The sequence below is a fragment of the Physella acuta genome, unplaced genomic scaffold, assembly GCF_028476545.2.
Source record: "Physella acuta isolate Inbredline_101_S28 unplaced genomic scaffold, ASM2847654v3 ptg001330l, whole genome shotgun sequence".
Lineage (NCBI taxonomy): Eukaryota > Metazoa > Mollusca > Gastropoda > Physidae > Physella > Physella acuta.
In genome coordinates this window covers 173,869-201,183 of record NW_026732845.1, presented here as the reverse complement: position 1 = coordinate 201,183, position 27,315 = coordinate 173,869, and the positions used below count along the sequence as shown (strand labels likewise).

Genomic DNA, 27,315 nt, shown 5'->3' with positions numbered 1-27,315 from the left:
AACTCAATCCCCCTCCCCCCATCCCGAACGAAAAAAACAACAACTTATACAAAAACTATTCTATATACTTTAACATGTGTCCGCCCGTCTTCTCCAGAAATGTCTGCGATCATATAGATGTAAAATATTATAGAACATAATAGTCGGCACGAGGTAGACCCACAATGTAGTTTATATTTTCAAGGGGTATAGCTGAGTGGGAAACAGAGTTTCTTCCAGGCATCTCTTCGGGTGGGCTTTGCCCCCCCCCCCCCCCCCCGAAAAAAAATTCTACCGCCCCCCCCCCCCCCCCCCCGAAACAAAGGAAATTCATATAATTTATATAGAAAATATATACTTTTAACAGTGTCCGCCCCCGAAGAAAGTCTACCGCCCCCCCCCCCCGAAAATTTCAAGTACCCCCCCCCCCCCCCCCCCCCGGAGAAAAAAGTCTGGAAGAAACACTGGTAGGAAAGCCCACTCCGCTATTATAGTCTAGAGCTGACGCCCATGAAAGTAGTTATGTCTGTCTGACTACTCTTCTAATTCTGGAATCCGCACCGGCCTGGTCATGGGCGGCTTTAATTTGTAAATTGGCTTTGACAAGAGTCATCGTTGCACCGGGTAAACAAGATCTAGATGGCTTTATTTGATTTTGTAGATGAAAAAAAATCAACAATTAATCCGATTCATTATAATTATGCCTGCTTGAGTCTTTAGTGAGATTTAAATAAATCTGAATAATACTAGACATTAGATCTAGATCTATAATCTACCTAGATCTAGATCTAGTAAATATATAAAATATATAGAATTCTAGGCTACTTTTTCGGCCGCTCAATTTAAATTATCATGATTTGATAACGAGTTGAAATTATTCTTTGTTAATCTTTCCTTTCGTGTGCTTGTGTAAGTTTTAATTTTGAAATTCTAACTGATATGAATCTAAAATATGTAGATCTAAATCTGCATCTACAGATAAAACCGTCTTAGAGTATTCTGCTGCAGTGTAGGCTGCAGCACTCAATGATAATAATAGTTCTGATGGTGCCAATAGTGAACTATTTTTACTCGAAGTTGTGTACTTGTGTGTACTTCGGTCAAAATAGCGATGAATAGTGAGTTGTGTCTGCTAGTTTCTGGTTACACACTGGACATGGATTATCTGTTCTTCCAGTACGATTTATTCCTAGACTAGTGCCGTGATTTCTATCACGTAGATCTAGATTTCTAGATTTCTAGATCTATCTAATACTACTAGATCTATCTAGATCTAGATGCAATACCTGTTCGATAACTAAGGACTCCAGATCTAGAAATCTAGATTAGATATATTCTATTAAATTGTATTTTTTATCAATATCTCCTTAGTCCTTAGTATAAATTACTCTTAGACTCTTAACTTTTAAGTCTTATTTTTTTTTATCAAGTTAAATATCAAGAAATCTAGGCCTACAGGGCCTACACTGCCCTACAGTGTAACTGTAAGAGTTAGTGTGTGAGTATTGATTGTGTACTGTAAAGTCACAATGTCACGAATGTGTAAAGATGACAGGATCTTATTCTAATATAATAATATTAATAATAATATACTTGCAGGCCATAGCCATGACTATTGTAGATTCTAAATTTAAATATTCTAGATACTACTAGGTTACTAGGAGAAAGGCTAAGATAGCCTAATTGTTTTCGTTTGAACCTTTCATTTAATTAATCATATAGGGGCAGAGTTTCTTCCAGGCATCTCTTCGGGGGGGCAAAGCCCCCCCGAAAATATTTTACCGCCCCCCGAACGAAATGAAATTTATATAATTTATATAGAAAATATATACTTTTAACAGTGTCCGCCCCCCCCGAAGAAAGTCTACCGCCCCCCGAAAATTTCAAGTGCCCCCCCCGGAGAAAATAGTCTGGAAGAAACACTGATATAGAGTCTAATTATAATCAAGGCTTAGGCTATATTTTTTAATTATAACGTGCAGAAGATGCTGGTGGAGGTGAGAGGGGGAGGCTTAACTTACTAAGCCCTTTTGGTCACTTTAATTCACTTAGGTCTACTTGTTACACTCTTGTGTGTTGGGAAATTGCGAGAAGCAAAAATCGAAATAGCGAGGCGGTAAACTGCGAGAAGGGCGCAAAAACCGTCTGTCAACGTGATATTTTTGCCTCACATTTTACCACCACCTGATACTTACACAGGGGGGGTGGTAGGATGCTAAGTTATCTGCGAAAATATTACAGCGACAGATTTACAGTGATATTTGATGCAGACTTTAAAGACTTTTTGTGGATCCTTTTTGTTTACATTGTTAAAACTTCTGATTTTTCTGTCACTAGACATTCTGATGATTTTTCAACTTAACTATCTTTTGTGTAAACTTAAAATACCACCTTGTTCGAAATCGCCCAAAATACCGCCGACCACGTTAGTAATTTTAAAAAAAAATTCGTTGGAGAAGAAGAGGGAGGGCTATATACTCATTGAAACCAAGCACAAAATGATTCACCGAGGTATTGACCTTGAATGACGTTGCAGCATGCAGGTATACTTTTTCCCCTTGAAAAACAAGGCAGTGAGATATTAAGGTCGCGTTTATCAACTCACGATGTAGATTTAATGAGTAAATGTGGGATGGTTTGAAATGTATATAGCCTTTTTTTCTCGCGTAGATTAGAAAATGTCAGAATGTTTAGAATTTTGAATATCTAGATATAGATTTTAAAAATATAGTCTATTTTTCTCCCGCTGACAAGAAAACAAGAGCGGAGGTCAGAGGATGTTAAGATTGTTTGATACAAAATCAAATTAGATAAAAAAAAAAGAACACACAACATTAGTGATATATCATCTTTAGTTTATAACTAGAAAAAACAAGTTAATTAAAAAGTCTAGTGACAATTTAAGCGCAATTTCCTTATGTTATCCATAACAATTTTAAATCGTCATCACGTTCAATAGATGCGTCATCACGTTCCATGGCTGCGCCATCACGTTCAGTAGGCGCGCAATGGTTTTTAGTCATATAACTATATTGCTATATAGTACTGTAGTGTATTATGTATAATGTAAGTTTAAAAAAAATTTTGTGACAGAACGAAAGGATATTTTTGAAAACTTTCTTCTGCAATATTATTCTAAATTATGGCTAGAATCGATTGGTAAACGTTTCAAGTCGCCAAGTGGTCTGGTTGCCGAGATATGGGCCAAAACTGCATTTTTTCGAGGTTTTTTGGCTTTTCTGGGAAATCCAGGAAGGAATTCCGGAATTGTTTTGGCCCACTATTATCCTCGTAACTTGCTTAACATAATTGCTTTTGGAACTAGTCCTCGATATTGCTTCGTTGAGGAGGAGATACGACTTAAAGCTGCGAACACACATCCAGAAATGACGGGTTAATAAACGCAATTCTCCAGAATGGAAATTGCGCTAAAAACATGAAACAAAATTTGTTTTCGCAAAATTGTGTCTTGCTATTTACCTGTGATTCCGCAGGTATGTCTAGCATTTTCTTCTCGCAGTATACCGCCTCGCCATTTCACTTTTCGCGTCTCGGAATCCCCAACACCCTATACTCTTAATGCTAAGCTTAAAAGAACTTAAACTTTACCAAACATAATTGAACCTAGATGTTACTTTATAAGGTTTTTATACTATAGCTTAATTTTCATCACTGATTCATGCCAGGCTTTCCTCACTTTCCCCATTTTTCCACGTAGGCCGTACATTTTGTCCCTCCCTCTTAGAATGTTTCGGTAATTAGTTAAACAGTGTCATTAAATAGCCCAGATGCACAATCAGTTGCTACTTTTTCGGTCTGTTTCTTTTTCACGAACTTCTTAACTCTCAAATTTTGCTCTTATGTCAGATAATATTTTAGCTTGCTTCACAGCTCATATCAGAAAAATCTTGTATATTTCATGGCACTCATGCGTTAAGGTGCTACTGTATTTACACAAATTCTCCCGCATACTAGTAACTCTATTAACTGTCATTCTAGAGTTGTTAGTATAGTATATTAAGCATATAATACTATATAGTATAGTATATAGAATATAGCATAGTTAACTAGACTAGGAGGGAACGGCATGGCCTAACGGTAGAGCCCTACACTGCTAACCCCGAAAGTCTTGAGTATGAATCCGCTTTGAAGTCAGAAGAATGTCCCTGAGTCCAAGTTGCTCTGATATGTACCTAACTACAAACTCATGTTAGGGAAAGTAAAGGTGGCTGGACATAGAGAACACTTCACTTCATATGTTCTTTCTTCTTCTTCTGCGTCCTTAATTTTTAGTTTTGGAAGAGATTCCCACCAACACAATTAAGTATACATGTCAACTTGTTAGGTGCCACATAGGCTGTTGACTCCGATTTCTTTTTGGATTTGCTTCCATAACCTTTAAACAAAGAACAAACTACAGGGCAGCAGTTATTTAATTTTAGACTTGTCTCTCCTAGAACTTTTGCTTTCCCCAGCTGTCGAGTCTCATCTGCTCGAGGGTTCAAACTCGAGACTTTTCGGTTTATCAACTATGAGCTTTACCAACTCGACCACACTGACCCCTACTTCATATGTTGATTTGATAGAAACAGATGAACAGATGCTTTTACTATAGTATGATACATCCTATAGTATGAGTATCCTAAATTTGTCATGGGTGGGGGGTTAAAAAAATATAAATGTAGGCCTTGTATGTAAACATTATACATATATACAAATATATTTAAGTGGTTGTAAAAAAAATCATTCAATTTATTTTCTGAAGTTTGCTTGATTTGAATATTCAAAGGTTAAAGTTTACTTTATATATATTGAATTGTATGCTAAATTGTTTAGACTTTTGTTATAAAAAGTAGGCTTATCAACTAATAGGATTAATTTAAAACAAATTAGTTTATTCAGTGTTTGTAAATAACTGAATATCAGTTTTTATTTAAAAAATAAATTGTTATATTTATCAGAGTGATTAAAAGTATGATGGAGTGTAATGTAATACTAACTTGAAAACAACTACATTTTACTTTTAGATATGAAAATGCAGATGTTTCTGTACCTTGGAGTCTATACAAGTGAACCAGAAACATGTGCAACAGCTGGTAAAAAATGTAGTTTTACATCAAGCATTTGGCTGTGCAAGATGCAATGATATGACTGTAATGGAAATTTATTTTTTTAAACTGTCATCTGTGACCTAACTCCAACCATGCAGGCTGATAAAAGGGACTACAACTCAACTCAGCGACTTTCAAGCTCCAAAATGGGATTCTGTGGTTCAAAGCTGAATGCCATGAGCGTCAAGGATGGTGTAATTCAGAATGAGTGCTTTGTGGACGTCTTGAATATAATCCCCCATGCACTGCTTGCTCTTGTCTGTATCTTCATCCTTACAGTATGGAACCACTCCGTTATAGGGAAGTTGAAGGTAAAAACATGGGTCCATTACCAGTGGCACAGTTTCAGGTGGATCTGCACCCTGTCACTTCTAACTACCATCATTGTTGAGATAGCTGAAGGATTCATCAGTGACTTGAATGACCCTGACTCCACAAACTATCATGCATTTGTGCCGGCATGCGTAGCATTTCTTGGGGCCTTACTGAGCATCATATTCTACCACAATGTGGAGCAGTGGAACTCGCCGAGGTTCCTGCTTGTTCTGTTAATTTACTGGCCGATGGCTATCGTTTTGAAATGCTTGAAGGCGCTGTCCATCTACAGGAATGATCTAACTCTGGATCACCTTAAAGTTTGGCTGGCATTGATAGACATCATCTTCTACCTTATGCTTTTTACGACAGAGCTCAATGTGTTAAGGTGTCAGGTAAGTAGCTTTTGAAAATAAAACAACAAAAACAACCCAACCATAATTTATTACTTGCAACTGTTTTGTTATTTAAAGATTAAAGACAAAGATGAAAATAAAATCTGGTCAATTGATTTTAAGCAAGCCCTTAAAAAACCTTGATTATTTAGAAGTATTTGTATATATTTATACACATTATTTAAACATTTTTTATCATTTTACATTTTTTTCTAATAAAATTAATGATATTAGATAATGGAGAGTGAATCATTATACTTACAAGACAGTGCAATTTAAATAACTTTTAATCTAAATTTATTCAAATGAGATTACATTACATCAAAAAAGTGTTATTTCTATTTCAGAGATATTCCTTCTTTAAAAAACACAGAAGAATGAGGCCCCCATCAGATCTGGAAAACACCAAATACTTACAGTCCTATGTCAATTTTTTGTCACAAGCTGTGTATTGGTGGGTCACAGATTTGCTGATACAAGGCTTTAAACATCCTCTTACCCTCAAAGATTTGGGAAGATTACCTCAGGTACATCAGCTTCAGGATTTATTGATTATTAACTAGTCCTAAACTTTAATTTTACAAGGAAAATTGCTTATTTTATTTCATTTCTGCAATCCTCATACATTTATGTTACTTTTAGTATTATGTTGGAACTGGTAAACTTATAATCCTATAGCTTACATGGATTAATATAGATAGAAAAAATAGCTAATGTACATGTAGAAAGTATAAAATAACACATATTATGTTTTAATATTTAATACATTATTTTTTCAGAGTGAAAAGTCAACTCGCATGTATAAAAAACTGCAAATGATATTTGAAGAAGAAAAAGTAAGCTCTTTTGGTATTTAAAATCAACATATTCTAAATAGCTACCTGTAAATGCCAGCATTTTAAAATCCACTTCAGTTTAACTGTTTAATTATTTTTCTAAATAATTTAATTTACAAAATTTTGTTAACCCCAGAGGACAAAATAGAAATGTATAGGCCTATAGAAAATATATACTTAGACCAGTTTTTTCCTCCCCTGAGAAAAATATTTGAAAGAAACTCTGTTTACACATGTTGAGCATTTCTTACAATAATGTATAAATTATTACAAATAGAATAAAAGAAAACGCTCTTACTTAAGATTAATTGTATATTATTTTTCTAGTTCAAAGCAGCTCAGAAAAAAAGAAAGCCATCTTTAATGTACACCTTCCTGAGAGCATCATGGCCAATGCTTCTTCTGTCTGGTCTGTTTCGTTTGATTGGGGACTGTCTGGCTTTTGTTGGACCTTTGCTTATAGAGAGAATTGTTGATTACGCATCTGCAGTTGATGAACAAAAGGCCAATTTGGCTTTAGGGAATGCCACAAAACCTGTGAAGGTAGTCATTTTATAAAAGTTAGAGTAGATTTGTTTTTAGAGCCAGATTACATAATTTCTAGTCAGACAATCAGATTAGTTTTTTGCGTATTCCACATATAATTTGGATAAAGGTTAATATAACATAACATTTCTGATAAATTCTTGGCATAATTCAAAATAAAACTAGATAACTTTGATCGTAAGTTAAAAATAATTTCATTGAATTCCTTAGTAAAGGCTGTTAATTATAGACATGATATTTTATTGTATATTTGTTTCTAATTTTATTGTGTAAGCTGTTTATATTTTAGTAATTTGAGGGTAACTACTTTTTCTTTTAATAATGCAGATGTACACCTTTGTAACCATTAACCAGTTTTTTGAAAACGGTTATGTCCTGTCCGTGGTCCTGTTCCTGTCCTCAGTCTTACAGCACACTTTGCTGCAGAACCACCACTTCCTTGTGATACGAGAAGGTGTAAGAACCAGAACTGCTGTGCAGGTTGGTGATGAGCAATTGTAAAAACCTTTTCCTACCAAAAATACAGGAGTACAGCTGATTAAAAAAAATGTTTTTTACTTAGCACATAAGATTATTAAATATTTGTAAAATGTGTCATTTTTTGTTATATTCATTTAGTTTAGAAATAACATTTTAGAATACTTATATTATTTTTATTAATTGAATTTCTTTTCTTTACTAAATGTAAACCTCAGCCAACAGATAAAAAGCTTTCAAGTGTTACCTATCATAATTTGTGATTAACCGTCTAAAGTAATTTAGCTATTTTTTTTCTAATATTTTACAGACAATGGTTTACAGTAAAGCACTGAAACTCTCAACCCTAGAAATGAATAATGGTCTAACAACAGTGGGACAAATTATGAATCACATGTCTATAGATTCTACCTTTCTTATGTTTTTCTTTTTCTTTGTCCATTACATCTGGGCCATTCCTATTCAGGTAAACTCTCATTTTTATACTCAAAATGTCAAACACCCCATTAAATTAAATGAACTCACACTTCAGCATCACCCTCTGATAATTGCGATTTTTCTTATCTGAAGTAATGATTTCTTTCAAAAACTAATATTAAATGTGTGGTGTGAAGATACTGATCATTTTTAATTTCAATTTGTAAAAAAAAAGTCTTGAAAAATGCAAAATATACTGATCAAATTTTATGTTGATTTGTAACTAAAAAAAATGCAAAATAAGTAAAAATACAATTTCAAAAGATATAATTAAATCTGCAAAAATGTGATGTCCCACTTCTCCTGTTATTCAATGAAGTGATTTATTTGTTTGGCAGATTGGTCTTTCCTTGACAATTATGTATTACAAGCTTGGCCTTGCTGCACTTGTTGGAGGTTTGTTTGTCATAGCTGCTGGTCCAGTTATGTACCTCCTTGGTGTTGCTATGTCACGTATGCAGAAAAAAATAATGGTAAGACGTGGTTGACAATTATTTAAGCATTGTTTTTTTTTAACATTTCTAAGGGACAGAACATGTAGAAAAATTTAATAATAACTAGTTAAATGTTTTAAAACAATTTGATTTGATATTTTTGCTGTTTTTCCCCCACATTTTTTAGCTTAATTGACAATAGTTTAAAAATAAGACAAGAAATATTTATATTAAATATGGTGGTTTGTCTTAAATTAAAAAAAACCTAGATCTATTAGGTTTAAAAATGTTTAAAACTAAAAATGCAAAATGACAATGTTTTTTTTATGGGGGGATTTCATGACAAACAAAATGTGTGGGTGTTTGTACTTATTTTTAGATGTCAAAGATTTTTAAAAAGCATAGGATTAAAAAAGCATTAAATTAAATAAACATAGAACAACTGAACATTATAAAATGCAATCTGAGGCTTATTACTGTATAATATTGATTAAAGGTCAAATCCCACTGTAATCTTTTTAACAGGTTTAATTTCATTGTCATGTTAACTAGTTTAGTTCATTTCTTTATAACATTAACATAAGGTCATAAGTCCTTTGTCATGTTGATATATTTGTAATATCTAGAGAATGCTAAACTCCTCCTCTATTATTGTCTGTAGGTGCACTCAGACAAACGAACAAAGAAGGTGAATGAGATGGTTCAAGGCATTAAAGTAATCAAGTTACTGTCTTGGGAAAATGGGTTTATTAACTCCATACAACGAACGAGAAATCTGGAACTTACCTACTTGCTTGCTAGTAATATTTTCAGAGCACTAATGGGTAACTAGTTTTACATTGTTCTGTCTAATTGGAGTATTCGAGCTCAATTTTGTTACAGTTACAAACAAGTTTTAAAGAAAATAAACACATCTCTAACACTTTGTTATAAGTGAATTTTATTCTTTCAAACAGGTTTTCTGGGCATTTGTGCTCCAGTGATTGGTACATTGCTGGTATGATTATTTTTAAACTGTTATACTTTTTATTGAAAACTTTGTGCATAGCTATCATTAATTGCTATTATTTTTAAATTAATATATATTGTATTGACAATTTTGTACATAGCTTTCATTAACTGCTATTGTTCTAAGATTGATATATTTTAGAATATTTTGATCACATATATAAACTATTGCTTACTGTAAGTATATACAATTTTATTTAAGACATTCGTGTTGTACCCAGTATTTGAAGAGAAGCCTCTCACAGCTGGAGCAACTATGGCAGTACTGGCTGTTTTTAATCTTCTACAAGGACCTCTCCAAGTAACCATTTTTTTTAGCCTTACTGTAACATGTGAGACTGTTAACTGTTGTATTGTTTAGTGTTAGGTCTACATGATTCAGTCAATATTCTTGTATTAGTCATTAGCAGATCATGTCATTTTTTTATACATTTAATAAAATGTTTAATCTGTATTGCCCACTCACAGAGCATGTCAGCTTATGTATTTAATAAAATGTGTAATTTGTATTTGCCTCTGGCAGATCATGTCGCTTCTTTCGGCTTCTATTGCAAATGCACTGGTCAGTGCTCAGAGGCTGCTTCCTTTTCTTTTAGCAACAGAGATAGTACGGCCACACTCCTCTTTGCCAAGCTTTTCAAAGTCCTGCAGTGTCGGCCTAGACTCATCAGCGCCTTCACATGCAACTGTATGTATTTTGTACTTCCTACTTCATTTAAAGACATTTTTGGTTTAATTTTAATTGTTATCTTGATGCCATAGGCAAGTTTTTACTAAACTGATACTATATTTTGTTTTAAAATTATATAAAATGATTTTGATAAAAATATAATCCTAAACCATCAATGAAAAATAATTTTTTGTGTAATATCTAACCTCGTTAAAGTAATATTGAAAGATTAAACTTTAGACTTCAATCTGTTCTTATGAGTTTTGTTTACATATCCTACAGATAGAAAAGCTGGACTCTGTGCTTTCTGTGGATGGTAAAAGCCAGTCCCATCATGGGACATTTGAACTCCTCCCATTGGATAAAGACCATCGATCCAGCCGTAACAGTATTTCATCCAATACCAGTATTAAATACCTCACCCCAGGCAACACAGCATATGAGAACCACGGGGACTCAAAGTCAACAGTCAACATTGGCTTACCTCTTAGCAGCAGTGGAGGTAGCATGGTTGCAAACTTTCTTGAGCCGAAAAGAACAAATCTGAGCCGCAATGCCACCAGTTCCGAGCTATTGGATGTCAAACCCAACCCAGCTTTGATCAGGAAATCCAGTGCACCAGCGCTTGCTGTTTCGGAGATAACTGGTATCTTTTGTTTTGTTTCTGGTTTTTAAGGCTTTTTGCAACTCTAGCACATCATATTGAAATCATTTCTCTCAGCTTAAGAAGAATACTGTCAAAAAAATTTGATGCTGTATTGCCAAACCAGCATTTTTTAAAAGAACCAATTTTTGTTAATTCTGTTTTACATATTTATATAAAAAAAAGGTCTTTCAGCTTTACTTGTAATGTATGCAGGTGACTATAAAAGACGACGACATCATAGTCAGAGATCAGTTGAGGAAGATGATGCAGCTGTAGAAGAATGCACAATCATGGAGCTTACCAACACAATTGAAACACAGGGGGCAAATTTTTCATGGGAACTAAGTAAACAAGAAATAACATTAAAGGACATAACTATCAAAATCCCTACAGGTAGAACTTCTGATTTTTTTATGTGAACAGTGTGTTTAAATCAATTATTTAATATTTTCTATTAAGCACATGAAAGTGATTTTAATATAAAATAATTTAGCTTCTTGAAAACAAAGTTGTTGTTCATTTGTGATAGTCATTACCAAAAAAAAAAACTATATTTTAAATAAATAAAATGAATCTATTAATGTCTGATTGTAACCATATTTTTTACAGGTAAATTAACAATGGTTGTTGGTCCAGTTGGCTCAGGCAAGTCATCATTGCTGTCAGCTATGTTGGGGGAGATGGCGCAAGTTTCAGGGAACATTTTCAAAGCCAGGTAGTTTTCTCAATTTTCTACTTGTGCCTGGGTGATAGAGATTACTATTCGTTTAAAGAGTATCTAATTAAGTTTGAGTAGAATAAATATTAAGATTACAGCAGTTAAAAAAAGCTTCAAAATTTGCTATAAAAACAGTGTTGTGTGTAACATATGAACTTAAAAAATTATGTCGATATTACAAAAACAAGTATTATGTTCAAACTTAAAAAAATATTTTATATATGTTATCTAATGGTAACTTTTGGTCACATCCACAGAAATGTCACAATAGCATATGTGTCACAAAGACCATGGCTGCTGAATGCTTCTTTAAAAGACAACATATTGTTTGGAAAACCTTTTGTATGGAGAAAGTAAGTCTCAAATAAATAATAGCTTCAAAATACTAAGCCCCAATTTGATTTATGTTTAATAATCTAGCAGGCATTCATGAAAAATGTGTAGTTGTGCATTACTTTAAAGATCCAATATAATTTGTAAGAGGGTTTTATTTGGACATCCTTGCTACTCAGAGTTTTAACCAATTTTGTTTTTATTGAGATTTTAGACCAGTAATGATAATCTTTTTATATTTTATTAACTAAAGTATTTTAAATTATTATTGAAACTTTACAATTTAAACGCAGTTATAAAAATTTTGAGACTCTTTTTACCTGTCTTGTCATAAAAGTTAATTTAGAGAAATCAAATTTTTTTAGGTACAAAAAGGTTCTTTCATCATGTGCTTTGATGCCAGATCTTGAGCAGTTACCTGCAGCAGATAACACAGAAATAGGAGAAAAGGTATTTGTGACAGGGAGGGTTTGGTTTAAGATTATTACTATCTATATGAACTCTTTGATATAATGGCTTCTGTGACGAGGACTGTATCTTTCTTACTTCTGTGCGTAGTAACAATAACAATGTAACTCGCTAAAGAAGAATAATACTACACAAACTTTAATCTCATTGAAGATAACAGACACGTCTACAAAATTTCCAATTCCTACTATGTCGTACCCCCAACTGCAACTGTCTCTCTAATCTATGTCATTCTGTACTCGTCGTGTCATACTCACACTACACAAATTCTATCAAGTAAATAAAACTACAGGACATACTCTTGAACCATGTCTATTGTCAATATGAACTAGCTTGAAACGTCCTAATTAATACATATTTCTTACTCTGTTTAATCTAGTCATATACACATCTATACTATAGTAGTATTGTATTTAAAATAATGTCCCCCTTCTTTGGAATTCAAACCCTTACATCTTTCTTTGACACTGGTATTTGTGTTGAACTATTAGCTTTTAATCTTTTAAAAAACATTGTTTTCATATTTTTACTTTTTTCCAGGGAGTTAATTTAAGTGGAGGTCAAAAGCAGAGGATAAGCATTGCCAGAGCTTTGTATGCCGAGGCTGAAACTGTCTTGTTGGTGGGTGTCTGTTCATTCCAAACTTTCATCAGCTGTAAAGTTATGCTGATGTATTTTTATAAAACAAATAACCCAAACCTAAACCCTACCTATAAATCAAACGTTAAACCTAATATTATGTATTGATAACCTCTTTAGTATAGCTCTAAACTCTACTTCTAGCCTTTAATCAAACTTTTACCCAAACTATTAGCATTTTATGTTGATTAAATTATCATTAAGAAACAATTTTGTCTAAATTTTTGTTTTGTACAAGTCTAAAACTTACTTCTATAAATGTTAATGCTGCTAGGATGACCCCTTTTCTGCCCTTGATTCTCATGTGGGCAAACATGTAATGGAGGAGGCAGTACTAAAACGATTAGTCAAGCGTAGCCGCACTGTTATACTAGTAACTCACCATCTGCAGTATTTAACATATGCTCATCAGGTATGATCATGTTGTATTTTCTTTTACATTTTTAATTTGCCTTATCTTTATTTAATTATAATTCTTTACATTTATTCAGAGTTACAATGATAAATAAAAGGAAAGCAAAAACTAATTTACAAAAACTGATTGGAAAAAATGCTATGTAGCATATCTTATATTAAATCAGATGCATGTGAAAGATATTGGCAAAATAAGTACTGGTTAACTTAAAGATCTATCCAGGATTTGTTTCAATCATGTGCTTAATATTTACTCTAGGTCATTGTAATGGCCAATGGTCACATCCATTATCAAGGAAAAGTTGGCGATGTAAAAAAATTTGATCCTGATTTGTATGATGGATGGAGGAAAGCTATCAGAGATGCTAAAGCAGCTGAGTTTAAGTATGTTTTATCTTGGCTTTTAGTAGTGAAAACAATGCACAAGTGTTACATTGGTATTTTATCTAACAAAACACATTACTTTTTACTCCCACTATTTTTTTCTATTGTTTATGGTTGAATGTTTTTGTAACATTTAAGTTTTGAATTCTGTAAAGAAATTATTAAAATTAATATTCTATTAGACAAGTAATTTATCAACTAACATTATTCAGAACAATATATTTAGGTTTTCATATCCCATTTTTAATTAAAAATTCAAAACATCTATGTTATTAATTCACTTGAAGTATTCAGTTTTTTCTATTATTTATCAAGTAACACTATTCAGAACAATATATTTAGGTTTTCATATCCCACTTTTTAATTAAGAATTCAAAACATCTGTTATTAATTTACTTGCAGTATTTAGCTTTTTCTATGATATAAATGTCTGAAGCACTAAATTTAAGTTGTTTTGTTCCAGTCAAAAATTTGAAGGAGGAGATTTGTTGCACTTGGAGAGAAAACACAGTGGAGGGAGTCAGGTTAGTCATGAAACAGTACCGCGCCCTTCTTCTTCACAGGTGGGTCATCCTTCTCTACTGCATGTCCGTGGCTTATTGTACAACACAGCTGGTCTGCTTCCCTGTGTCACACCAGCAGACGTCTGCTTTAACTTTTCTGGCTTTGGCTACTTTTAATACAACGATATCCAGTCTCTTTTCATCAGCTTGAAGCAGTTGCTGACATTTTTGTTTAAACTCTCAAGCAAAGTCAGATTTTAATTTCTTTTATTTAAAAAATCTTTCATTGATAGATTTTAAAATTTGAACTACTGGTTGTAAAGATTACAGTTTTAAATTTTAAATGATTTCTGAAAATCCTTACATATTTAAAGGTCTCAGTCCATATTCTAGGTTATACTACTCAACATTTTTGGACCTTAAATATTGTAATTAAACATGTTAATGATTATTCTTTTAAAATTCATTCTTCAAACATATAAAAACTATATTACTATCAGTATAGTAAAAACTGTTACATGTTGTTGCTTTTAGTATTTAACATACTGGTGTGAAAGAAGCATAAAGAAGTTTAATGCGGCAAACTGTAAAACCTGTAACTTTGTTTAACTTGAAAACTTGCTAAAAAGTAATTGTTCCTATTAAGAACATAGCCATTTTTCAATTTTGTAGGTTACTTTGACTAAAAATGAGAAAACAAAGATGTTATAGTTTTTTTTACAAATTAAATATAAAACATTTCAGGGTATATAAAATAGTTTGTAAGTTTACATTTTTTTTTATAAATCTTGCTTCCAAAATACACTATACTTTCTTATATCTATAATAAATTTTTCAAGACATTTTTGTTTTCTAAGTCTCTCAAATGAAAGGCATACAAATTGTATCCGCTTTAAGTTGTGTCCTCTTTATCCATAGTCACTTAGACGTAATGTAAGTATGCACATGGCAGTCTGACCATTGTTTTCTTGATCAACATACCTTTCAGATTTTATAAAACTTCACCAACATTGCTCTACACCGTCCTGTCAAGCACAGAATGCTTACACTTGTTAAATGTAATGTAATCGAATTGAAAGATTTTCCCCTTGATTTCCTCCAGTTTTTTCCTGCATTTTGTTGATGAATTTTGAGATGTTTTTAACACTCACAATGGATTGATGTTTTTTTTCTTCAAATTTTGAAAATTAACTTTTAATTATTTGTGTTTGGAAACAATTTATTATTTGATCTTCATTATATTTAAAGCTAAACATTTGTTTCCTTTTTACTGAGTTTGTCTTCAATTTACTACAATAGCTATTTTTTCATATTTATGATAATTTTTTATAATAAAATTATTAATTCAATTATCACAAACATAATTACTTCATAAGTAATCATTTAATAGGTGCAAAAAGCTCTCATTTTTTAAATCAAGATTTCTTAATGAAGTTATATATAATTATTTACACTATTTCACAAGGAAATAAATAGTACAAAACTACTTATACTTCGTTTATTTTTAAAACAATATGAATAAACAAGTTAAATAAAAAACAAGATTAAAAAAAAGTTCCATTCCTTTTAAAAGTAAACTTTTTGTCCAACAGTCCCAACTTAGTGTTCCTGGTCTAGCTGGGGGCTTTCCTTCTGGTCGTAAAATGTCAGCTATGTCTGTCATGACTGAAGCCAGCAATGAAGATGCAGGTGACATAAGCCCACATGATGATGATGATGACATTGGAGCTAACAGGGCATCAGGTAGGTTTAGCCACATCCAACTATACCTGTGTTAACAGAGCATCAGGTACATTTTCTTGTGTGAACATGGCTTCTTTAAAAAAAATTATGTTTTATAAAATAGCTTACATTTCAAATCTTCTTTAAGAAATCAGTCACACATACATTGACTAAACTAAATATAACTCGGCTGGGAAATGGTGTTTGAAGATTTTCCACCAACTCTACTTAAATATGTTGAAGTAAAGCTGCATGTAACTATAGATTAGCACGTTGACATTACAGCAGTCAATGACATGGGTAAAAGGTAGAGTGCACAATTACTTAATGAAATGCCCCACGTTTGGTTTTGGGCTTGAGTTTGTCTGAATCTGTCCGACTGAAGTTGAGAGAGTAAAGGTGGCTGACCACACAATCTCTATGTAAGCTTAAGTCACATTACCAGGTGAAATCTAATTTAGCTGCTCCAATTTGTCTAAAAATGACAATTCTCATACTGCTGACAACAATGACCAAGCAAATATGAAAGTTCTTATGCACTGAGTGTAACCTGTATGCTTGCAGCTGAGCAGATAGAAGAGAAAGGGAAGCTGATCAAGCAGGAGTTCAGGGAGACTGGTGCTGTGAACATGTGGGTCTACCTCCGTTACTTCCAGTCCTGCTCGGTGTTCATGTGCCTCGTCTCAGTCCTTCTGCAAGTAAGTACCTGCTTGTGCTGGAACAAGTCAACCTGTGTTTTGTTGTTTTCTTCACTGCACGTTAACACTAGATTGATGTTTTATCATCATCATCGCTGTCTGTCATCCCATCCCCCTCTAAAAATTGTGTCACCTCTTTCCCCCTTTTAAAAAATTTTATCTAGATAAAACATGACAGTAAGTGTTAGGATTTTTTTTCATGGTTTCACCTCCTAAATGGTGTCACCCAGTGCATACCACACTTCCCTTACCCCACCTTTTGTGGCGCCACTGATTCTGTCTCTATAGGGCTGGTAAGTAGGTCAATAAACAGTTCTATGGCTCATGCAGGTTTTATTGAGCCGTAGAACTGGTTGGTGACCTACTTATCACCCCTATAGGCTCTGTCTTCCAGCTGGCCTACTATATTTTATAGTTGTCTAAATTGAAGGCCTATCTATTTTTGCAGTGTTGAAGAGATCATAACAATGTTGTAATTAGATAATTTTTTTTATAGCTGGCCTACCATTCGTTGATTGTAATAAGATAATTTTTTTTGTAGCTGGCCTACCATTCGTTGATTGTAATAAGATAATTTTTTTTTGTAGCTGGCCTACCATTCGTTGATTGTAATAAGATAATTTTTTTTTGTAGCTGGCCTACCATTCGTTGATTGTAATAAGATAATTTTTTTTTGTAGCTGGCCTACCATTCGTTGATTGTAATAAGATAATTTTTTTTTGTAGCTGGCCTACCATTCGTTGATTGTAATAAGATAATTTTTTTTTGTAGCTGGCCTACCATTCGTTGATTGTAATAAGATAATTTTTTTTTGTAGCTGGCCTACCATTCGTTGATTGTAATAAGATAATTTTTTTTTGTAGCTGGCCTACCATTCGTTGATTGTAATAAGATAATTTTTTTTTGTAGCTGGCCTACCATTCGTTGATTGTAATAAGATAATTTTTTTTTGTAGCTGGCCTACCATTCGTTGATTGTAATAAGATAATTTTTTTTTGTAGCTGGCCTACCATTCGTTGATTGTAATAAGATAATTTTTTTTTGTAGCTGGCCTACCATTCGTTGATTGTAATAAGATATTTTTTTTTTGTAGCTGGCCTACCATTTGTTGATTGTAATAAAATTAATTTTTTTGTAGCTGGCCTACCATTCGTTGATTGTGACCTCCAACTTCTGGCTGTCAGTGTGGGCCAGTGACTCGAGTGTTTATGCTAGAAATGTTTCCCGCATGATGCTTACATCTGGCAATGTCACGCTGCACACTGAGGTACAACAATTTAAATATTTATTTTTTATTTACTGTAAGCCCATACATTTTAATACTTGCTACTCAACTCTGATCATTGTTATAAGAAAATAAATATAATATGTGTATTAATATTGATAATTTTTTGTTATGTTCTAAAAAAAATTTCTTCATATAAACAATGGATGCTAACCTTTGAACAATTTATTTTCCTCTCTAGTTTGACAACTCACCTTATCTAATGACATACATTTACCTGTCCATTGGATCTGTGCTGGCCACATTGATTGGCTGCCTGGTTATTTATCACACTGGATATGTAGGCTCCAAGAACCTCTTTGTCAACATGCTTGTCACTGCCATCCACTTCCCTATGAGGTAGCTAAACTTTCTCTTGTTAGAATACACTTGAAAATTATGCTTGCTCTTTAAATGCTGCTCAGTAGGTTATTGTTATGAAAAATATAACTTATAAGTTTTTTAATTAGTCACTTTTAAAAACAAGTAATCAAAAATGATATTGTTTTTATATAGTTCTTCGGTGCCAATAGTTTTGAGATTAATTAATGGTTTGTATGCAATGGTGTGGCGCTGGACTGCTAAGCCGAAAGTGTTGAGTTCGAATCCAGGTTCAATTCACTAGAACGTCGATGAGTTCCACCCAGCTCTAATGAGTACCTAACTTTCGTTAGGGAAAAATAAAGGCGGTTGGGCATAGTGCTGACCATACTATCCCTTCATATACCAAGGTAACAGAAATAGTTGAACTCTACTTGCCCCAAGGACCGTTAAGTTCAAAAAGGAAACTACTTTTTTTTACATGATTTGTACCTATAAAGTATGAGTTCACCCAACTCTGCCTGATATTTGAGTAAAGTGGGTAAAAATAAGCATTTATGCTTTGTACAGCATCAGTGATCAAGGAATTCATCTTTTTATGGTCAGGTTTAAAAGGACACTTTACTTTATTTTTATCTTACTTTGCCAACTTGATTTAACTCAAGCAGAAGTAATTATCATCAATTAAATCAATTTCATTAAAAATATGTATATATATTTTAGATTTTTTGACACAAACCCAAGTGGTCGAGTGATTAACAGATTTTCTGCTGATGTTATTGCAGTGGATCAGGTAAGACATTTCATTTAGATCTAAACTGGCTAAAATTAGTTTAATAATCTGAATTTTATAATTTCTTAATTTGTATACATAAGGGTTAAGACAAATTATGAGACTGTATAAAAAATGCTAATCATAAAAAAATATAGAGTGCTGGTAGTTTTAATATAAATATTTCTTTTCCCAGAGACTTGGAGGTAACATAGAGAACTTGATCCGCTGTGTTTTTTTCACCATCTCAGCCATTGTGGTCAATGCCATCACATCTCCCTACTTCCTGTTTGCTGCTGTGCCCTTTTTCATCATATACTACTGTTTGCAGAGGTTTTTCCGCTCCACAGCAAGGTAAGGAGAAAAAGCTATTTCTGATTGACTTAAAAATATGAAAAAAGATTTTCAATGCAATTTTTGACACAAAATGTAAACTCAGAAGTTATGAAAAAAGATTTTCATTGCAAGTATTATTTTCCAAGTGTGTTGTTTTCTTTAAGCTTTTATTGAAATGTCACACGTATTATTCTTTCATCATAATATCCATTTTTTAAATTCATTCATTAAAAATTTGTTGTCTTACCCCTTCCATCATGAATTTGTATTGTTCTTTCATCATATTTTAAATTCAACTATATTGTTGCAGATTTTGTATGAATTAAATACATCATCCATTAATTTGATTAATTGATGAAGTTAAATAGTTAACTACTAAAAAGCAAATTTGATTTCATTTTTAGAGAGCTCCAGCGGCTGGACAGTGTTACCAAGTCCCCAATATTCTCTCACTTCTCTGAGACTCTAGGAGGACTTGCAGTAATAAGAGCTTTTGGGTAAGATACGTTTCTTTCAAAAGCTACAAACTGTTTGATTTAAAATTGATTCTCTTGTAAAATTGGTGGTATGGAAATTCATGTTTGAACTGATTTTGTTTTGCCTCTATGACTGTTAGGATTAGGTTTTTAAGGCTATGGTCAAGACTATGGGTTATGACTATGGTTATGGCTGTAGGTAAAGCGAGGTAATGCGAGGTTTGAGGCCATGATTATGATTATGTCTGATCGGTAATGGGAGGATTAGGATCATGTTCAAGGTAGCAATATTAATAAAACCAAACTCAGCTTCAGTACTTCCTATCAATATCCTTACAAGTTGCATATCAAACATTAAAAGCAATATCAATGTATTCCAATGTATATTTTGTTTTGAATTTTTTTAAAAAGTCATAATATAGTTAATTCCCTGTTGATTAGCTTATTGCTGTTGTGTATTTCAGTGTACAGACAGATTTCAAGAGGAGAGCTTTTAAAGCCATTGATACAAATGTTACTCCATTTATGTTCATTCACACAACTAATAGGTGGCTTGGTATTCGTTTAGTAAGTCATTTATCTCTTGATCAAAATATAATTTGTTACTGCAATTTTGTTAGATGTTAAAACAAAAAAGTTATTCAACTTTAAAGTATCTGCGTCAATGAAAATATATTTTAGAGAACTTAAAATATTTTTAATATCATGAGGTATAATCAAACAATATACTTGATGTGTGTCTGGGTAAAATTTTTCATTTTTATGATCTAATTAATTTGGTTTCTTTCTTAAAATTGTATTCATATGTTGTTTATTGTTTCAGGATTTTATGAGTTGCCTTCTAGTTTTTATATCAACCCTTGCTAGCCTGAGTTCAGGTCTGCATGGAATGTCTAACCCAGCATTCATTGGTCTATGTATTACATATGCTCTCATGGTAAATCCTTTTTTAACTGTTAAATACAGAAGCTTATTAAACAAAGTTATGTAACTATTCTGTTGATTTTTTAATTCCTATAATACTTTTTTGTTTTGTAGTAAAAAAATTGCCATTTCTCAACATCTTCATTAGAATAGCTGTTTTATTATTGTTTGTATAAAGTTGAAAGTGTTAATGGAAGGGAAATTAAAACTTTAGGAAACAAACATAAGAAATAATAAACCTTTGTAATCTTCCAAAAGTGATAGCATGATATTTTTACCTATTCTCATCATCCAACCATAACAATGACATATTCTGCTTCCATCAGACAATTTCAGAAACAAATGCATTTCTTTTCATCTTTTTGTAGAACAGTATTTAAGACTATAATCTTTTCAACATTTTTACTACATCATTAAAAAAACATTTACTTGTAAAATGGTTTCATGAAATTTGGTATTAAATTAGTTGTACTAGTAAAAATAAATTAGAGTACTACTCAAATCAATACTTTTTGTGGAATGTTTATTCAGGTATCAGGTCAACTAAACTGGATTGTGCGTATATCTGCTGAGGTGGAGATGGGTATGAATGCCGTTGAGAGGGTTCTAGAATATACAGATTCTCAGGTGGAAGCAGGGGTAGCATCTGAAGGTCAGCCATTTTTTTTGTTTACTTAACTAAAAGTTTTTAAACTGCTGGTTTTATTCAGTTGAGGTATTGTATGTTTTAAATGCTAATGGGAACATATAATAGGAAAAGTGTAATCATCACATGTGAGTACCTTGCTTAAGTTATTAGGTTGGGGGTTAGCTGGTTTTAGTTTTTGAGCATTTGTATCTTTTCCGCTACTGCTGTATTTTCATTCAAGTCTACTCAGTTGAATGTAGAGCTTGACGTAAAGTTCCCTTTTTAAGCCTAAAAGCTTATGTGGCAAGTGTAGTTGAGTTCACCTGTTTCTGTGACCACGGCAAATGAAGGGTTAGTTTGGTCTGCACTATGCCCAGCCGCCTTTACTTCCACTAAAGTGAGTTCAGTATTCATCAGAGCTGGGTGGACTCAAGGACATTCTACTGACTTGAACCCAGATTTGAACTTGAGACTTTTGGGTTAGCAGTCTACCACTACACCATGCATTCAATACTAGAAAAAGGGAAAGTGAATTTATCAATCTGTCCTTTAGACTGGGCTAAGAATCTAACTCAGGCTTGTCCATACTGTCCCACAAAGGTATTTGATACTGAACTAAACATTTATTCTTGTCTTTGAATGTAGGTGCTGTATCAGTTCCTGAGTCTTGGCCCAATGCTGGCAAGATAGAGTTTAAAGATGTTACACTGAGCTATTCATTAGATTCAGAGCCTGTCCTTCACACAGTATCTTTTGTAATAGAAGGTGGTCAGAAGGTCAGTTTTATTTCATTTTTTACTTCAATTTTCCTTAAGTCTCACACAGCATTTGTTATCCTAAATTTAGTACCTCTCTTAAATTGATTGATACTAATGTATGTTAATACTTAGTTAAGCTTTAGGTCACTTTGCATTTAAAAATTACTTGTTTTTTTATAAGATTCTCACTTTTTAAAATTTCAATAGCTTTTTTAAAAAAGTAGCTTATAGTTCTGAAGATACGTTGTAAAAATTAAAAAGACATGATGATTCAAGCATTATTTATAATTGGAAAATAAATATTGCAGTTAGGAATTGAATACTTATAAGAATTTTCTAAAATGATAATTATAGCTATCAAATAGTGAAATAAACATTCTTTAGAACTCACTGCTTTTATGTTTAAAGTTATAAAAGAACTAAACAATGTTTCCCTCCTCATCAGGTTGGCATTTGTGGCAGGACAGGTAGTGGTAAATCCTCCATGATTCTGGCCCTGTTTCGTCTCCTGGAAATAAACGAAGGCACTATTCTAATAGATGGCCTTGACATCACAAGGGTCGACCTGGTCACACTGAGGTCAAGACTGGCAATCATTCCTCAGGACCCAGTGCTGTTTACAGGGACAGTGAGGTAGGCTTCACTTAACATGAATGCCTATTTTGTTGATACAAATTTCATATATTATAGAAAACAAAGTTGTCTCTTGCTAGTGAAAGTTCACTAACTTTACTTGACTCTTTCAACAAGCAGTGTGCGGGATGTGATGATGTATTTCCCCAAAACTTTGTGTAAACCCTCTGGGCCATACACTTTGCCCTTGTGACTAAGTTATACCATGTACATTTTTCAGGTTTAACCTTGACCCAAACAATACAAGGTCTGATGAGAGACTGTGGTCAGCCTTAGAAGCTGTGCAGATGAAAGATGTGGTCACAGCCTTACCTGAGCAGCTGGGTAAATTATTTCTTTTACAATCTGTAGTACAGGTGTACTGAAATTCTTCAAGAAATCTTACACATTTAATGATAATTTTTTTCATTTGAACATGTGTTTCTTTTATTTAAATTTCATGTTAAAGCATACTTTAACCCTTACAAACCTGTTATGTACTTAGTATATTTCAGATTTTCTCTGGCCCAGTTTTGTACAATTGGCTTATTTACATTCTCTTCCCTCTTTCACATATTTGGTTGCATAAATTTCCATCAAACATGAATACCAAATCAGACACAATATAAATGTTTTTTTCTTGCACCACTGTGCTAGGCACAAAAAGGCTAACTTTAGTTTTAAATTATAACAATTGAGAACATTTTTAGTTTTCTATGCCTACTTATAGTTGTTGACAAAATGGGTTGGACACGGGTCAGCAAATCTGGGTCAAAATATTTCAAACCTGAATTGGACTAGTAGGTTACGAATCTGATCTGGTTTGTCTGACTGACGTTGAGTCTAGATGCAGATCTATACTAAAATATTTCTTGTGGTCAATAACAGCAATTATGGGATGATGTGATAGAGTGGTAGAACATGCGACTGCTAACTCATAAGTCTCGGGCTTAAATTTGTGCACCTAGATTTGATGAGTACCTGACTTTAGTTAAAATAAAGGTGGCTGAGCAAAGTGCTGACCAAATAATCCCTTCAAATGCTGAAGTCATGGACACAAGTGAACTCTACTTCACTTGCCCATGAACCATCACGTTTGAAAGGGAATTTTACTTACTACTGTACTTACTTTACAATAACTATTAACACACCTGCTTTTAGAATGTTTGTATATTTATTCACTTCTAAGTAATTTCTACATGTTCCAAACAAACTTACTCCATATTTTCCATGTTTCATACAAAATTTCATTTAATGTTTATTATTATTGATTTTACTAAATTTTGACCAAAATTTTCTCATCCAACAGAATCAGAAGTTGTCGAAGGAGGGGATAACTTTAGTGTAGGTCAAAGGCAGGTAAAGCAAATATATTTATTTTATTGTTTAATAACAAATAGTTAATATTACATGATTCTTTTAAATGGGAACTTGGGTAGAAGAAATGGTGTTCTAAGAATTTTAGCTTTATTTCAACATCTTTAAAATTTAATTTCATCACAGTGGGTTAAGGGAGGAATGTTGTATCAACATTGTAAAAATCTTAGTGCTGTGCTAAATATTTTTAATGTGTCTACAGCTAATGTGCATGGCTCGTGCATTTTTGCGAGACTCCAAGATAATAATAATGGATGAAGCTACAGCGTCCATTGACTTAGACACAGATGCCAAAATCCAGAGTATTATTCATCAAGCAATACAGCAGCAGAAAACAGTAATAACTATTGCTGTAAGTTTGGTTTTTATTCACATAACACACACCTGAAAATTATGTTTCAATTTAGATTTATGTTGTCTTTGCTCTAAGAGATTCAACCTCTAACCTTGTTAATACAAATTTATGCTGTAAATAAGTCTTTTGACAAAATACATTACCCTGGTTGCCCATAAGGTAGAAGAAGTAGAGTTTATCTATGACAAAACAACTACGCTATTCAACTTCCAATTGGACATGAGAAGAATGTGACTGTATTGTTTGTAGCCATATCCCTCATGTTGCTGATCTTTGCTGTTTGATCTATTTGTACATATGGCAAATGAAGCACAGTTTATCTGCTTTTGTTATCTTACCTTGTAAAAGGAAAGAATTGTGTGGTCAGTAGACCAGGCCCCCCCACCCACCCACCCACCCCTACTGGGACACTCATACAGACACTCTGACATTCCAGCAGAAACAGGTAGATGCAAACAAAATTTTGAGCCAAAAATTTTGAAAAATCTGACTGCAAGAAACCAGCCAAACAAATACTGTACAACAAATGTCACTATCTTGTTTCCTTGACTTGGCTTGTATAAGCCTCCATACAACTACTCCAGTCTTACACCCCAACAGATGTCACTATCTTGTTTCCTTGACTTGTGTAAGCCTCCATGCAATAACTTCAGTCTTACACCCCAACCATTTCTTACAGCACCGGCTCTCCACTATAATGAACTACGACAAAGTCATGGTGCTAGAATACGGGGAGCTGAAAGAATTTGACTCCCCGAGTGAGCTAGCATCAGACGAGATGAGCATATTCTACAGCTTGCTGCATGGGATGACAGACTCCAACACCAAGTAACACTGCTGTACCATCCATCACCTCCACTTGCTGAACAACCTTCTACAGTGCTGGTAGCTTGTTATTTCAATCATACAACTTTTGTAATCAGCTCAAGACCGTTACATGTTTTTGTATAGTATTTTATCAAACAATGAATAGTGTAAACGTTTGTTTTCAAAGAATGTTTTATTCCATGTTTTGTCTTATGACATTGCTCATTGTTCTTTATACTGCATGTCTTAGGGTTACGCTGTGACTCAAATTGCATTGTAGATACCAATTTATAAACTTAAAATGATACAATTATATACATAATCGTTATCCTAACACTAATTCACCATTAAAGTTTCCATTACTGTTATTCATCACAACAAATATTTGGTTAGTATTATAAGTAATCTTATATAGATTTGTACATAATATTTCTATGTAAGTTTTTCTTAACATTAGTTGCACTAATGTAATAGTTTTAGTATTTAAAGATACATATTTATAACAGACTTTAAACAACTTTGGTTTTACTGTTTTCTTTTTAACTTGTTTACATCAGTCATAGCATGATTTGAATTAGGAAACTTTTTAGTATTAAAGTATTGTTGGGTGTTTGAGACAAATGTCATGATGTTAAGACACTTTAATAATGCTGTACAGCTGCTATCAGTGTTAAATGTTAACATACTTTTAGTTTAGTTCTACACTGTTATTATAATGTTTGTTTTTATTTTATATTATGCACGCACAAATCCATGCTCAAAACTACAGTATTGAAATTTTTTTTTTTTAAATGATCAGCAAGTCAGAGTAACTAGTCACTTAATTTGCACTGAAAATTTACATATTTAAAAAACAATTGTTATAGTCAACTGTTAGTAAATATTAATTTGTTTTTTATATTTTACTTTTTGATTGTTACAAAATTTATATTTTAAAAATTTCATTAACAAAAATTTTGGTAGAAGCTATTGATTTTATGAATGATATGTAAACTTTTACAATTGTTACTATTAATTTTTCTATATGACTTGATTTTTTGGCAGTCCAATACAATCTGAATATGATTCTGTAGGGAAATATAAAGTCAGCTAGGGCTAGTCTGCTGAACAGTTTGTCTACTACTGGCTATAAGCTTTCAAATATTAGTTTTAAACTATTTTTGTTTCAGTGATTAAAATCAATTAAATTGTAGCTAAATTTTCTATAAGTTATGAAATTTGATTAAGTCATTTTAGTTTCAGTGATTAAAATGTATCAATATTAAAATAAGGTATTATTGTCAAGTAAGGCATTAAATGTACTACTTAACTATTATATATTGTTTTTCATGATTGTGCCCTATATGAAATATAGTTCTCTGAACTTTTAAAAATGTGGTAATGTTATTTTAGTCTTATAATGCAGTCATTTTGAAATTGAATCACCCATAATTTTGGTTTTAAATATGTTAGCTCATGTTAAATTTGTTTTTCACTTATATCTACTCCAATATTTTATTGGTTGATTGTTGGATGTTTAGATCCTAAAGGTTTTTGTACATTTTAAAATGTTTTAATTATTAAGCCAATCAGTGACATTGGAATTAACATCTGTTACTGATATTTGTTTGTTTTACTTATAAGGTATATACAATAAACTGGTGTTGTTTGTCATGAAAACAAGATAAGTTAAATTGTTATTAAAAATGTGACTGTTGCAAGGTAAACAAAGATACATCGCTAGGTGAAGAATTATAGAACTAGCTCAAACTATTGAAGCTTTAACTACTTGAACCTGCTTCCCTGACTCCAGCTTTAAGTTTGTTATTGAAGTGTTCATTGTTGTTGCGTGTAAATATTTGTTGATATTGCTGTAGACAAGCTAAGACCCTGCACTTGTGTTCACTAAATATTTATGTTTGCAGTTTCTTAT

At 32.7% G+C, this 27,315-nt stretch overlaps 2 protein-coding genes across 2 annotated transcripts in view; one reads left to right on the top strand and one right to left on the bottom strand.

The window, feature by feature from the left end:
- LOC131958502 (transcription elongation factor SPT4) overlaps positions 1 to 27,315 on the bottom strand; it is an 84,758-nt gene that overhangs the window by 23,292 nt on the left and 34,151 nt on the right. The gene's annotated exons all lie outside the window — the stretch shown is intronic.
- Positions 1,413 to 25,836, top strand: LOC131958503 (ATP-binding cassette sub-family C member 9). Its single transcript, XM_059323585.1, has 38 exons — positions 1,413 to 1,477; positions 5,007 to 5,800; positions 6,148 to 6,327; positions 6,580 to 6,636; positions 6,964 to 7,179; positions 7,510 to 7,662; positions 7,970 to 8,125; positions 8,475 to 8,609; positions 9,232 to 9,394; positions 9,527 to 9,567; positions 9,781 to 9,879; positions 10,102 to 10,266; positions 10,531 to 10,894; positions 11,108 to 11,287; positions 11,504 to 11,609; positions 11,870 to 11,965; positions 12,311 to 12,395; positions 12,954 to 13,034; positions 13,327 to 13,464; positions 13,726 to 13,850; positions 14,314 to 14,413; positions 15,272 to 15,286; positions 15,946 to 16,096; positions 16,640 to 16,773; positions 17,912 to 18,040; positions 18,240 to 18,397; positions 19,082 to 19,151; positions 19,327 to 19,484; positions 19,871 to 19,963; positions 20,407 to 20,509; positions 20,766 to 20,879; positions 21,398 to 21,518; positions 22,140 to 22,270; positions 22,698 to 22,885; positions 23,106 to 23,209; positions 24,174 to 24,223; positions 24,444 to 24,593; positions 25,276 to 25,836. The coding sequence occupies exons 2-38, from the start codon at positions 5,183 to 5,185 to the stop codon at positions 25,426 to 25,428; spliced, it is 5,280 nt and encodes a 1,759-aa protein (XP_059179568.1). The 5' UTR covers positions 1,413 to 1,477; positions 5,007 to 5,182; the 3' UTR covers positions 25,429 to 25,836.

Excerpts from the sequence above, each read along its gene's own strand:
- LOC131958503 (XM_059323585.1), top strand. The coding sequence starts at position 5,183 with ATGCAGGCTGATAAAAGGGACTACAACTCAACTCAGCGACTTTCAAGC. Across the intron at positions 8,610-9,231 it reads GTATGCAGAAAAAAATAATG|GTGCACTCAGACAAACGAAC; the intron begins GTAAGACGTGGT and ends TATTGTCTGTAG. Across the intron at positions 20,510-20,765 it reads GGTGGCTTGGTATTCGTTTA|GATTTTATGAGTTGCCTTCT; the intron begins GTAAGTCATTTA and ends TTATTGTTTCAG.